General features: G+C 35.8%; 3 protein-coding genes across 3 annotated transcripts; 1 reads left to right on the forward strand and 2 right to left on the reverse strand.

Annotated features, from left to right (window-relative positions):
- The first annotated feature begins 3,813 nt into the window (after positions 1 to 3,813).
- LOC128922925 (uncharacterized) lies at positions 3,814 to 4,723 on the forward strand. The gene is made up of 2 exons (XM_054235303.1): positions 3,814 to 4,144; positions 4,228 to 4,723. The coding sequence occupies exons 1-2, from the start codon at positions 4,015 to 4,017 to the stop codon at positions 4,611 to 4,613; spliced, it is 516 nt and encodes a 171-aa protein (XP_054091278.1). The 5' UTR covers positions 3,814 to 4,014; the 3' UTR covers positions 4,614 to 4,723.
- LOC128922924 (uncharacterized) lies at positions 4,704 to 6,299 on the reverse strand. The gene is made up of 3 exons (XM_054235302.1): positions 5,752 to 6,299; positions 5,498 to 5,696; positions 4,704 to 5,440 (listed from the first exon to the last, which is right to left on the reverse strand). Exons 1-3 carry the CDS (start codon positions 5,922 to 5,924, stop codon positions 4,877 to 4,879), a joined length of 936 nt encoding a protein of 311 aa, XP_054091277.1. The 5' UTR covers positions 5,925 to 6,299; the 3' UTR covers positions 4,704 to 4,876.
- Positions 6,300 to 7,892: 1,593 nt separating this feature from the next.
- LOC105219295 (uncharacterized) lies at positions 7,893 to 12,657 on the reverse strand. The gene is made up of 2 exons (XM_011195336.3): positions 12,449 to 12,657; positions 7,893 to 9,208 (listed from the first exon to the last, which is right to left on the reverse strand). Exons 1-2 carry the CDS (start codon positions 12,461 to 12,463, stop codon positions 8,285 to 8,287), a joined length of 939 nt encoding a protein of 312 aa, XP_011193638.3. The 5' UTR covers positions 12,464 to 12,657; the 3' UTR covers positions 7,893 to 8,284.
- Between the last annotated feature and the right edge of the window lie 1,011 nt (positions 12,658 to 13,668).

The following is a 13,668-nucleotide window of genomic DNA, read 5'->3' on the forward strand; positions in this document are numbered from 1 at the left end:
GTTGCGCTACAGTTGCGGAGGATTAAGAAACCAAATGATGTAAAACATATGTATATGCGCACATATGTAAAGAAACAATTAAATTGAAGAGAATGTAATCATGAAAGAAATCCGCACACAATAAGAAAATGATAAATAAATTAGTTAAAGGTGTACTAAGGAGAGCTCTTTGGGAAATTGGAAAGAATGATGTTCAAGGGTCAAAATATCGGAGTCATGTTTTTGAAGAATTCCCAAACTATCTTCGATGGTTTCTGGTGAAGTGAGTTTCTGATGGTAATATTTTCCATACTCTTTTAAAACTGCTAAATTAAAATTGTTCAATAAAAGTCATTCTTCTTCGATATTTGTGCAGTTATGCATTGCGCCGATAACAGGACTTTACACACGCGATCGCTCCTTTCGCGCCACGACATTTATTGCCGCATTGCATGCTCTTGTTGCGTATTATTTTCATTCCTCTGAAGTCTTTCGTAATTAAACAATCAATCAAAAATTATTTCTCCCTTGCATTTTATTTTCGTTCTTCTTTAGCAAGCTTTTCTTCGTTGCAACGTCATATTTTTGGAAAAAAGTTATGGTCCAAATTGAAAGTAAGCAATTCGCGATAAAAATAAATTATTAGGGTAGGCAAGTGTGCGAAAAATATACCGAAGATATTTGAAAGTACTTTGTAACTCTTTTGAAAATATATATATCGGCAAAACAAAAAGTGAAAATTAAAAAAAAAAATCTAAAGCAGAACATTTCTGACAAATATTTGACCGATTCTGGGACTCATTCGAATATCTGAAGTATAAGAACAATAGCAATCATTATCATAGAATTCATTTGTATATACTTTTCATATGTAATCCCAGTGTAAACTAAGGATGGTATGAAGCCGGTGCCGGAGCACTAAATATAAATATAATAGTGATTGGCTTATAATGAAAACAACAATTTTTTCATGCGCATTACCAGATCTCTCTCCGAGCTTCTCCTTAAATTAAAATTGCGTGTCAGAACACTCTTGTTCACAACCTACGAAGGACTGACTTCCTTTTATGTCGCACGCTTTCATATCACCGCGACCAACCTGTCGCGCAGGGAGACTAAAGATATGTACATATGTAGGTAGAATTGTATGCAAATACAAAAAATGCAATGGATATTATGGCAACTATGGCAATGACGTGCGCTGCAATAACTGACAGCTGCTGACACAACAGTCATATGCGGAAGGAAGGATATATCAATTTTCTGCGCATTGCTGCCGTATTAATTGAATATTAAATTTCAGTTGTAGCCAACACAAATGTATGAATGTTGGCGGTCAAAGGTGTGACACGTAATTGTTTTAAAGCATATAAATTATATTTATTATCAAAGCTCTTTGCAAAATGAATGATTTTTTTTTTCATTTAACGGTAATAAAATTGATTTATCTTTTGTTCGCGATATTATTGTGATTTTATATGATTTTCTCTTTGCCGCATTGCAACATAGGTGATTCAGTTTACAAAAAGGTTATGAAAGGTTTAACAAAGTGAAATCTCATAGTTTTGTTATATTTCGGGTAAATTGTGTTATAATAGGAAATAAAAGGCTTTTTATTAAAAAATTCAATGAAATTTCATATGATACATACAATTGTGCTCACTTAATTAAGCCACAGGAACTGTATGATGTACAAATTCATATAAATCGAAATTTAATGAGAAATCAAAATAAATGGTTTTACAAGAATAAAATAATATCCTTAAATTTAATGTATTTAAAGTTTTTTAAGGCTCACTTTTAATTTTAAACCAAAAACCTTTATTCATATTCATTGGTATGTGTTTTTTCGTGCTTACATAATTAAGGCACCTGCAAATCAAATTTGTGAGATAAAAGAAAACGATGTTTTGTTTAAAAAACTTACTTAATTTACTCAAGCATTTTGGTGGGGCCCCAATTTGCAATATTACATCCCTGCTGCGTTTGTTATTTATATGTACCAGGTGTTATATTGATCCGAAGTAATTTTGCTCTATTGTTTCTTATAACATACCACAATGGAGCTTTTTTCAACGGGTTTCTCGTCGAAACTGTTCTCTTAATGATTCCAATAGGGATTGAGTTCGGACTATCAGCAGATCGCTCGACCCATTGGATATGGTTCACCTCAAGTCAGTCCTTAACGACACTAGAGCAGTGTTTCAGGTCGTGATTCTGCTGAAAGATCAAAGCTAACGGTAAATCATTGTCATAATTCCCATTCAAATGTTCTGTTGTAATGCATTTGTGTATACGACAGTCATTATACTCTCACAACAAAAGTTACCAAAGAGAGTATTATAGTTTTGTTCACATAACGGTTGTTTGTAACACCCAAAACTAAACGAGTTAGATATATATACCAAAGTGATCAGGATGAAGAGCGGAGTTCAAATCCGAATGGCTGTCTGTCCGTCCGTCCGTCTGTGCAAGCTGTAACTTGAGTAAAAATTAAGATATCTTGATGAAACTTGGTACACTTATTTCTTGGCACAATAGGAAGGTTGCTTTGGAAAATGAGCAAAATCGGACCACTGCCACGCCCATAAAATGGCGAAAACCGAAAACACATAATGTGTAATAAGTAAGCCATAAATAAAGCTAAGGAAATAAAATTTGGTATGAAGGATCGCACTATGAAGGGGCATATTTGGATGTAATTTTTTTGGGGAGGTGGGCGTGGCCCCGCCCCCAAATCGGTTACTTGTACATATCTTAGAAAACCAATTGAGTTATATAAACCAAACTTTCTGCAGTCGTTTTTTTAACCACTTTTTAATACAGTCCAAAAATGAAAGAAATCGGATAATAACCACGCCCACCTCCCATACAAAGGTTAGGTTGAAAATTACTAAAAGTGGGTTAACTCCCTAACGAAATGGAAAATGGGCGTGGGTCAAAAACCATATCTCAGAAACTACTCGACCGTTTTTAATGAAACTTGATTTGTAATAGTTTCCTTACATCCTAATGATATGTTGTGAAAATAGGTTAAATCGCTTCACAACCGCGCTTACTTCCTATATACCAGGGGGGTTACTCTGTAAGGCGTTACGAATAGCAATGCGTTGCGAAAGTGAATTGCGTTGCGAAGGGCAATCGGTACTCTGTAACACTTTTGCATTGTAAACAGTGTTGCACTGTTTTCGAGTTGACATATCTCCAGTATAGTTGACATTATTGACCGAAACGAAGGAGAATGAAAACAAAATAAATAACAGAAAAGTGAAGAAGTGTAGAAAATTGACAGTCAAACATATTTAAATTTGAATTGTTTTATAAATAAAAGTAATTTTAAATCAATAAAAAAGCTGTGAATATGGATTCCGTTGTGTTATGGGAGGAAAACTCAAAAAATGAACGAGTTGAGCGGAAAATTATTAGAGACAATTCTAATGTGATGAGTCTTAGTGAAAAAAGGTAAGTTTGAATGATAAAGTGTAATGCAATTATTTAAAATTGTTTGTGCTTCTACTCGTAAATAGTTTTGTGCAAAACTTTCGCTTAAGCAAGGATTCATTCAAATATGTGTTGCATAGCATAAGTAGTGAGCTAAAAATTCCATGCAGGTCCACAGGAATACCCGAAATTGTGAAATTAGCGGCAACTTTAAAATTTTTGGCGCAGGGAGGCTATCAACAGCAAATTGGACAAGATCACCATACAGGACTAGCTCAACAAACTGTTTCGCGTTGTGTGTTTGAAGTTTGTAAAGCAATTGAGAAAGTGCTGTGTCCAAAACACATAACTTTTGCAATGTCTTCAGAGGAGAAGCGAAACGAGCTTTTTACTCAGTGTCTGGAATTCCAGGAGTAATTGGAGTGGTGGATGGTACTCACATCCAAATGATACGTCCGGCAGTTAATGAGCATTTATATTTCAATAGGAAATTAAAGCATAGTATAAACGCTATGGTGGTAAGACAATTGTTGTTTTAATTTATATTTGTTTTTTATAAATACTGTTTCCAAAACCTAGATATGTGATCATAAGATGATGATAAAAGCCGTAAACGGTCGGTTTGCTGGGGCGTGTCATGATTCACATGTGTGGAATTTGTCAAGCGAGCGCCAATATTTACAAACCAACTATGTGAATGGAGAAATAGGAATTCGCATTCTTGGTGAGCATATACACATTCTTTAATTTTACTCGTTAGCTATAATATGCATCAATTATTTTGATAACTTAATTTTTTTCTTATAGGCGACTCTGGATATCCGCTTGAGCCATGGCTTTTAACTCCATACAGAAATGCTGCTGAAAACTCTGCTGAAAGTTACTACAACTACAAATTTTCAAAAGCCAGATCCCTTATCGAACGAGTATTTGGAGTATTAAAAGCGCGGTTTAGATGCCTTTTAGCTGCTAGAGAACTACATTATGCCCCAGAAAAAGTGGTGCAAATTTTGAACGTATGTTGTGCTCTTCATAATATTTGCACTATTTTTAATGTGGAATCACCTGCCAATATAGCAATAGAAGTTGAAGAAGTCGATGCTAGTTATACTGAAACCATAGGAAATACAAATGAAACCAATATTGCTAAACGTTTAAGGGATCAAATAAAAAACAGTATGATTACTTTATAAACATATAACACTATTTAATGAAGTAAACTTTTTAATTTTTTACATTTCCATTAATTATTAATTAATATATATATCATTGATATATCTTGCACATGTGTATACATATCTATATATGTAAGTATTATATATGTAATAAAAAGTAAAAAAAAGTTTTTAAATCAAAACAATTCATTTAAACTATTAATATAATAAATAAATAATTATCAGTAAGTATTAAAAAATAAGTAACAGATTTCAATGTCAATAACTAAAATACCATATTTTTATTGGTCGGACCGTTTAATGTCTAGCATTTGCTTTTTTAGTTCTAATGTTGCAAATTTTAGTTTTGTTTTGTCCAAATCAATCCTTTTTTTGTGTTCGAATTTTTCAACAGCCAATTTATATTTCCTTTTACTCATTTTTTGTTTTTTTCTCATACATTTTGAAATCACCTTTAGGTTTTCATTAATTTCAGACAACACTTTTAATGAACCTTTGTGATATGAGATTTGGTTATCCACCTGCTTATTTAAAAGGCTATCTTTCTTTTGCGGAGCGACTCTTCGACGTGAACAATGTGGCATTTCATCCACTGGCGTTGGTTCATTCTGTCGGAATTCGTCGGTTGTGATGTCTGACTCACTTGGTTGCGTTAACTGTGCTGCACCAAATTCTAAAGTGCCACTTATTCCACTGACGGATATTTCCATTGCCAGAAGCTCACTAACCTGCTCCTCCAATGGTGTTAAGGAGCAATGACTTGAAGGACCACCACCAGTTCCAGAGATGCTTAGTTTGTTCCGCCGCATTTTTGCTTTCAAATGGGTTTTATAATCCGACCAAACCTTTAAATAATTAATTAGTATGTGCTTCAAAAATCATTTATAATTAATCTTTTTTACCTTTTTCCATTTTAAGACATCGCGTGATGGTGGCCCTGCAGCATTAAGGTCACATACCAACTCTTTCCATAAATTATTTGCAGCATTTTTCGCGTCCACAGTTTTCAGCTGTCCTTTGGAAAGTTCCGAATGTGTTTTCATGTAATTTATTAAAATTTCGAATTGTGTTGGGTTTGTTTGTTTATTTTTAGAATTTTCCCTGTTAAAAAATTATTTTTTTAAATTAAAACTACAAATATGCTTTATATACTTACATTTTTTGTCCGTTGCGTTTGCTATTTTGATATCGAATCAAAAACTCGTTAAACGCACAGATTTGACAGTCGTTTACGCAATACAGAGTGCTGCCATTGCGAAGGGGTAAAAATAAATGCGCAAAACGCAATTTCGAATTCGCTTGTCGCCTTACAGAGTTGCTTTTTTTCATTAACGAGCATTTTCACTTGCGCAACGCCTTACAGAGTAACCCCCCAGAACTTTGAAGACGATCTGAATCGTTTACTTTACAATATATAAAGTAAGTACTAGTGAAGATATCGGTGCAGAACTTTGCACAAATACTATGTTTATAGTGTAGCAGCCCCATTCTAAAAATCGCCGAAATCGGACCATAGGTTTTCAAGGCCCTATATATCGAACATGAGGACTTCTGTGCTTCTAACCTAATATTATGGTTTCCAACTTTCAATGGACTTTATACAATATATATGACAAATATGTGGGTCAAATTGCGTATTATATAATATAAATAAAGTTAAATAAATAAATTGCGAGAGTATAAAATGTTCGGTTACATCCGAACTTTGCCCTTCCTTACTTGTTTTACTCTCAATTTGTACAAGTGGACATACCCCGTATAAGGGTACCCCATACCATGACTGATAATCCACCATTTTTTACAGACTTTGTTTGTGTATCGTAGGTTTAGTTCTTGTTATTCTTCTCGCCTGATATTCTATATCTACAATCCTTCCCGAAGTCATTAAACATGAATTCATCACTCTATGCCACTAGATCTCATAATTTGGAGTACTTTTACTGGTACACCATTGCAAACGATATCCTTCGCTCGATGTTCTTCTTCAATATGATTGGTCTGGGTCGAGCAATTCACCCATTTAGGAAATTTCTACGAATTTTATTGCAGATAATGTCTGTTAACACACTTACACCATATCTGTGCTCCATTTGAGCTCTAATTTCACCTGAAGTCATAAAATGATTGATGATTACCTATCGTCGCAAGGTATTGTCTTTTCCGGTGTTTTATGAAGCACATTTTCAAAAATTTTATGTTTCCGAAAATATGGTAAAAGAGGTAGGGTCCAGACCTCTAAAAGAGTAAAATATTCCCTTACTTTCACAATGTTTTTGATTTTCCCACATGATTTTTCCATTACAGGGAGCAAAGCTCTTATTTTTGCCCATTGTCAAATACAGAGTTTGCAAAATGCTTTTAAATTATTAAAATTATTTAAAATTATTAAATTTTCAATGTTTTTTTTTTCGCTCAGATCGTGATTCGTGATTCAGACGCTTTCGTTACAGTGGCCTAATTATGTGAGCACAATAGATTAGACCAATTGCGAAACAATTTAATTTTTTTCGAAATTCACATTACTAATTTTTCTGAAATTGTAATTTAGACACTTATAACGGATCTATTTTTAATACCATTATAAAAATGCAAAGCTTCTTCGGTAACTTTTTTTTCAAAAACGTAATTTTGAAACGCAGTGGCTTAATTGTGTGAACAGAAGTGTATATTTATAAAATACTGAAAGGAACTACAGAGATCCAGATGTATATGTGTTCGGTAGATCAGACAACTTTTAGCATCAAATTAAATGGAATGGAAGAAGGGAGCTCCTCATTTGCATTAACCGATAAATAATAATTTTTCATATGTGTTACCAGGTATTGGAAGCACTTCTTTTCCAGAACTGACATCGGCACTTTAACTCGTCTTGCCATCTTACTCAATCTGATTAATGATAACGAATTCGATTGGTTAAAATAACAGTTATATTAAGTTTTACAGGAAAAACAGATTGAGCTAAACCTGCATAGAATATAAGCTGCCTGAGGAGGTCGTTATAATATTTGAAAGTCTATCTCAACCACTTTTGCTACTGAAAACGCTCGGAAATAAGTTATTGCGCCATTTCAAACTAATGAAATATTTAATTAATCAATTTAACCGGCAAACTACTTTCTGAAACCAGATTTTTTTTTTAAATTCCAAAACTCCAAAGTATATGGAAGGGGTCGTCCATCATCGTGGTCGCCTTTCAAACATATGGGAAATACTGCTAAGTTGTGAATCAAAAATTAATGCGATTAAGAGTGATTAATATTGTTTCGAAGACGAACGTATAAAAACCACAACAATCACTTAACGGTTTATGGTTATTTACATTCTCCAAACACAAATATTCAAATGTTTATATCAATATGGTAAAGAGTAATAAATTCATAAAAAAAACTCGTATTATAAAATCGGCATAAATTTTTCGCTAATTTATGCAAATTTACATACTTATTTTGGTCATTTTCGAGCTTTCAACTAAGACGGTATTAAAATTGACAAATTCTCTTCGGTATGTTTTCGTTATTTTATTCATATTAATTTTCGTAAAACTAGTTAATCACTGATATAAATGAGTTGAGAGTCGCTATAGGGGGATTGCGAGAATAAATTAAGTCTTCTTCTTCAACATGTGGCGGGTAAAGGTAGCACAACTACAAGTGCGCGGCCCGCACATTCACCGGAAGCCGCCACTTCATTCACTTCAAATGCCGCGGGAATGGCGTCAGCGTGGGCAGTGGACCGCGCGATGGACGGCGTGTCGTTGGATGGTAAATGTATTCGAGATATTGCCTAAGCTGTTCTACGTTGACTTGCGTTTCTGCTGGCGCGTTGCGTAGCGTTGACGGTGGTGCCACTCTAGTTATGGCAGCAGCCACTTGTGGCTGGAACCGGTGTTGTGCTTGTGGCTGTGGCTGGCGCAACGTTGGTTTGGCGAACTGTTGCTTCTGCTGTTGTTGTTGCTTGTATTGCTGTTGCTCTTGTGGCTGCAGGTGTTGCTGCAATTCTTGACGTGTCGCTGTTTGTGCCGCTTGCACTTGTTGAAAGTGTTGTGTTGAAGCGGCTTGTTTGGGCTCCGGCACCTTGACCGCCACCTTAATGGGCGCTTGCGTGGCTGCTGGTGTTGGCCGCGGGGTTGCGCGGGTTGTGGGCACCACTACTGCTTTCGGTGTTACCGGTGCTGCTTCGGGTGCCTCCGTTGCCACGGGCGCTTCTCCTTCCGGCAAAGCGGGTGGCACCTCAGGATTCAAATCTAATATCGGCACTGCTGGTTGTTGCTTCTGCAACTGCTGGTCCAATTGATATTGTGTCTTTTTTAGTTTCTGTGCTGTGGCTGATTTCGTTAGTTTCGCCGTTGTCACTCTGTTTGGTGCAATTGTTGTTGTTGCCGGTTTGTGTACTGGTGCCACTGTGACCGGTGGTGCTGCAGTTGTAGTGGTTGTAGTTGTTGTTTGGAGCTCAGCATCGGGCAGTGGTGGTAATAAATCATTGAATGGCACCAATAGTTCTTGTGGCAGCCCTTCAGTATCTATCGCAGCGGCGGCCAGACAACATGGTGCAAGAAACAATGCAAAACAACCAAAAACAACAGCAACAGCAATGGCAGTTGATGGGCCTACTATCTGCAACAAAACAAACAAGAGAACATTACATTACATGAGCACATAGTGCGTAGATAATGGTTAACAGAGTGGCTGGAAGAGGTCCGCATCAATATGCTGGAACGCAAATAATCATAGCTAACCCAGTAGGAAATATGATGGCTAATGCCAAAAAAATATTCCATAATACAAAGTGCCTTGGCGGGATAATTTTGCTTAACTTTAATAAATAATTTAAATGTTTTTGGGATAAAAATAATTAATAAATAAGATCGCAAATTTCTGAAGCATTTCATATAATAATCGTGAATTTCTAAATTTGAAGAATATTTCATTCTCTTTTCTGGATTCATTCGTCAGCAAGAGAATAAAACCATTATAGAAATTCTTTTCCATTTCCTTTTAACATAATAATGTTGTATGTTATGAAATTCCACAGAAAACGGGATTGTCGCACTCCTGGTGACGCTATGTTGGCTACCAATGGCGCAAATGGTAGCCAATATAATGGAGAATGTACTAGGTGGCCCAAAGCGTTTGACCCGCCACCCGGACGTACCCGATCCTCTCTTGCGCGTCAAAGTGAAAAAATCGGTTTTTGGTGATTATCGCGCTCCCGGTGATGTTGGATGCACCAAAAGTTAGTGCTCGGTAGCACTAACATATATAAATAGGATGCCATCCACCTAGTGCATCCGTTCCGTCCGCCAGTGACCACCAAAGGCGTATCATTGGGTGTCCACCGGAAAACCATGGAAATCATGACACTAGGTAAAGACGTTCCGCTCAATGCTTTTATTTAGGGAAGGTAATTGGAAATGTTTTAAAATACTTTATGGCATTTCTAAAGGATTCGATTAATATTAATTAATATTTCCAAAATGATGCCTTACCCGAAGAACCAAAATTTTATAAAAAATAAATTTTTGAAATTTGAATGGCATTTTTAAGCAAATTTCTCCATAAAATATTAATTTTTCTCAATCGTTTGCGAAAGCCGATTTTTAGGTTAGAATAAATCTTTTTATACTCTCGCAACCTGTTGCACAGAGTATCATAGTTTTGTTCACATAACGGTTGTTTGTGTCACCAAGAAATATAAGAGTTAGATATGGGGTTATATATACATAAATGACCAGGATGACGAGTAGATTTGAAATCCGGATGTCTGTCCGTCCGTCTGTCCGTCTGTCCGTGCAAGCGATAACTTGAGTAAAAATTAAGATATCTTAATGAAACTTGGAACACATGTTCCTTGGCACCCTGAGGAGGTTGCTTTCGAAAATGGGCAAAATCGGTCCACTGCCACGCCCACAAAATGGAGGAAACCGAAAACCTATACAGTGTCATAACTAAGCCATTAATAAAGTTATGAAAATGAAATTTGGAACATAGGATCCCATTAGGGAGGGGCACATTTGGATGTAATTTTTTTGGAAAAGTGGGCATGACCCCGCCCCCAAATAGGTTTTCTGTATATAACTCGCAAACCAATAAAGCTATATAAGCCAAACTTTCTGCAGTCGTTTCTTTTAGCCATTTCCTTATACAGTCCAAAAATGAAAGAAATCGGATAATAACCACGCCCACCTCCCATACAAAGGTTAGGTTGAAAATTACTAAAAGTGGGTTAACTCCCTAACGAAAAACGTCAGAAACACCAAATTTTACATAAGAAAAGGCAGAAGAAAGCTGCACTGAGATTTTTTTACAAAATGGAAAATGGGCGTGGCGTCGCCCACTTATGGGTCAGAAACCATATCTCAAGAACTATTCGACCGATTTCAATGAAATTCGGTACATAACACTTTCTTGACACCCTGATGACACGGGTGGAATATGGGCGAAATCGGTTCACAACTACGTCTACTTCCCATATAACCCAATTTTGAATTCCATCTGATTCGTTCACTTTATAATGTATTCATAAGGAACCAATGAAGCTAGCGGAATAAAACTTTACACAAATACTGTATTTGAGCTGTGACATCACTTGTGGAAAAATTGTCAAAATCGAACCATGACTTTTCAAGGCCCCTGATATCAAACATGAAGAACTCAGTGCCTAAGGTTAATTTTTCACCGAAAATATAGGTAAATCCCTCAGATATTTTAATGTAATTCATTCTCTCTGAATTTTTTTCTTATAACAGTTTCTCTCTGTACCTGAAATGGTAAAAATTGGGTCATAACTTCCCCCAGATCCCATATACCTAATTATAAGTAATATTAAATTAAGTGAGCGTATAGTCTTCGATACGTTGTATCTTGGTGGTGAAAACGAGTGAAATCGGTTTAGGAATCACCTCAGTCCCCATATACTATTTATGATGATTTTCGTTATTCTATTGAACTTTATGCCGAATATATGGGTCGAATTGTGTTGTCTTTATAAAATTACATCAATAAATTGCGAGAGTATAAAATGTTCGGTTACACCCGAACTTAGCCCTTCCTTACTTGTTATAATTATATTTGATACAAAACAAATAGTTCATTGCTCCCTAAAATAATGTCAATCTTTCATCACTTAATTTCTCGCTTGCACTTTCCTGCTGGGCCTACCTACTCCTGTCCGACTGCTAAGTAAGTTATGGCAACGTTTTAATTACGAGCATACTGGACGCATGCAACTGAAGTTTTGCCTGGGCACACACACAATCAAAAACATAGGTCTACACGACTTGTTTACATCTAAGCTGTTACAATGTACATTTGTCGGTGTGTGTTTGTGTGATTGTGCAGTACAGAAGGCAACTTGCTGTTTTTGTAACATTTTCGACTGCCAACTGTGATTTATGGAGTGTGGCAGCGTTGAAATGACAAACAAAGTTTACAAAGAAACCTGACTGTCGAGTGCACGAGTGCTGGGGCCAAGGCAAAGATTTCACATGCGTCGATGAAAAGGAAATTAAATATTGTGCTTTTCAACCATAGCAGCCCTTTCGGGATTTTCTCTTCTACGAGTATTTTTTTGTGGCTTGCTTGTTACGGTTTTTGTTCATTTCGGGTAACTTGTTTATTTTTGTTGGACTTGCGTTGCTAGATTTGTAGGTGAACGAGTGCAGACACTTCCTTGTTTTTTGCGCAAACACGAATACGAGTATTTATCAAACATGTTTCACTGTCGCTCAGATTTCGCTTATGTGCGTTAATTACTGTTTTTTTTTTTTTTTTCTGTTTCAGTTTTTCCAGTTTTTTTCTCTCTCTAATTTTTATACTTCCAGCTCAAAACGTGTATCCACACTAAACACAACTCACATTTGGGCATCTCATGATGTCAGCTGAATATTTGGCGAAATTAACTCGATTTAGAACGGCTCTTAAAGCGGTGTTTGCTTATGTTTCAACAAACACTCGTTCACGAACTTCACTGTTCGACCAGCGCGTATGCAAATTCGGAAGCAACTAAAATTTAATACGCTCGCAACGGTTGCTTTTATAACGGCAGACAGGCTATCGGAGTGGTAAAAATTTAAAACTGATTAAAGACGATTGGACCAGAGAATATTTATTTATTTTTTCTTTATACTGATCTTATATAATTTACAATTCGTTCTGATTTGCTGGCGTTAAAACAAAGCGTTGGCGGATATTTTTACCACATTAATTATGTCAAATAATTATTTACCCTAAATCCAAAATATATTTGTAAAAATAACAATAAAAACGAACATAAGAAAAAAGTTAACATGCAAATAGAAAAACAAAATTCGTGAACTAACATACAACAACAACTAACAATGTTAACAGTTTAGTAGCTTAGACTAACCAAGCTTATACTAGCCAACAGCGTTGCTGCTGTATCTCACCGCTCGCTTTAATTAATTAAGTGCAAAAGTTTAATAACCGGATTAATTTGAGTTGAAGACCGGACAAACAAATAAAATACGCCAAAGTGACGGCATTGTGATGTGCGTCTAGGCAAATAGCTCACCTGTTTGGCCAGCTGTTAAATGTAAGCGGCATGGTGTGACGCCAATAAGACTGCTCAGCAGCCCTATTTTAATCGATTTTAACCTCTTCGATATGATCATTCATGCGTAGTGCTGGAAAAGGCAGCAGCGTTGCAGCATGATATGTGAATTAATTTTAACAGTAAATATTTACATATATACATACATATATTTATGTATTACAGATACATATAATTGAAAACAGATATTATTATTAGCTTTTAAACACGCTTTAATATTAAATTTACTATTTACACGCGCCAAACTCTGTTGATAGCATCGCTTCGGCTAATGTGTTGATAAAATTAAAATTTTAACCCGTTATTTGACACGTACGTGTGTGAAGGTCTGTTCGTTTTTGCTATACTCAGCTCAATTTCGCATATTTTTCCGTTAAAACGGTTTGCTTTTTAAATAAATATATTCTTTGTTTGAGCGTTACAATCGACGACAGGATACAATAAGCAAATAGATCGTTCGCATCTTATAAAACTCATTAAGTCCAAACTAATCAACGGACAATGC

Source organism: Zeugodacus cucurbitae, chromosome 2 (genome assembly GCF_028554725.1).
Source record: "Zeugodacus cucurbitae isolate PBARC_wt_2022May chromosome 2, idZeuCucr1.2, whole genome shotgun sequence".
In the NCBI taxonomy this organism is placed as follows: domain Eukaryota; kingdom Metazoa; phylum Arthropoda; class Insecta; order Diptera; family Tephritidae; genus Zeugodacus; species Zeugodacus cucurbitae.

What these genes read in the sequence shown, in the direction of transcription:
- LOC128922925 (XM_054235303.1), top strand. Translation starts at nt 4,015, where the DNA reads ATGATGATAAAAGCCGTAAACGGTCGGTTTGCTGGGGCGTGTCATGAT. An exon ending in AATAGGAATTCGCATTCTTG is followed by an intron (nt 4,145 to 4,227) that starts GTGAGCATATAC and finishes TTTTTCTTATAG; the next exon opens with GCGACTCTGGATATCCGCTT.
- LOC128922924 (XM_054235302.1), bottom strand. Translation starts at nt 5,924, where the DNA reads ATGAAAAAAAGCAACTCTGTAAGGCGACAAGCGAATTCGAAATTGCGT. An exon ending in AAACGCAACGGACAAAAAAT is followed by an intron (nt 5,697 to 5,751) that starts GTAAGTATATAA and finishes ATTTTTTAACAG; the next exon opens with GGAAAATTCTAAAAATAAAC. An exon ending in ATGTCTTAAAATGGAAAAAG is followed by an intron (nt 5,441 to 5,497) that starts GTAAAAAAGATT and finishes AATTATTTAAAG; the next exon opens with GTTTGGTCGGATTATAAAAC.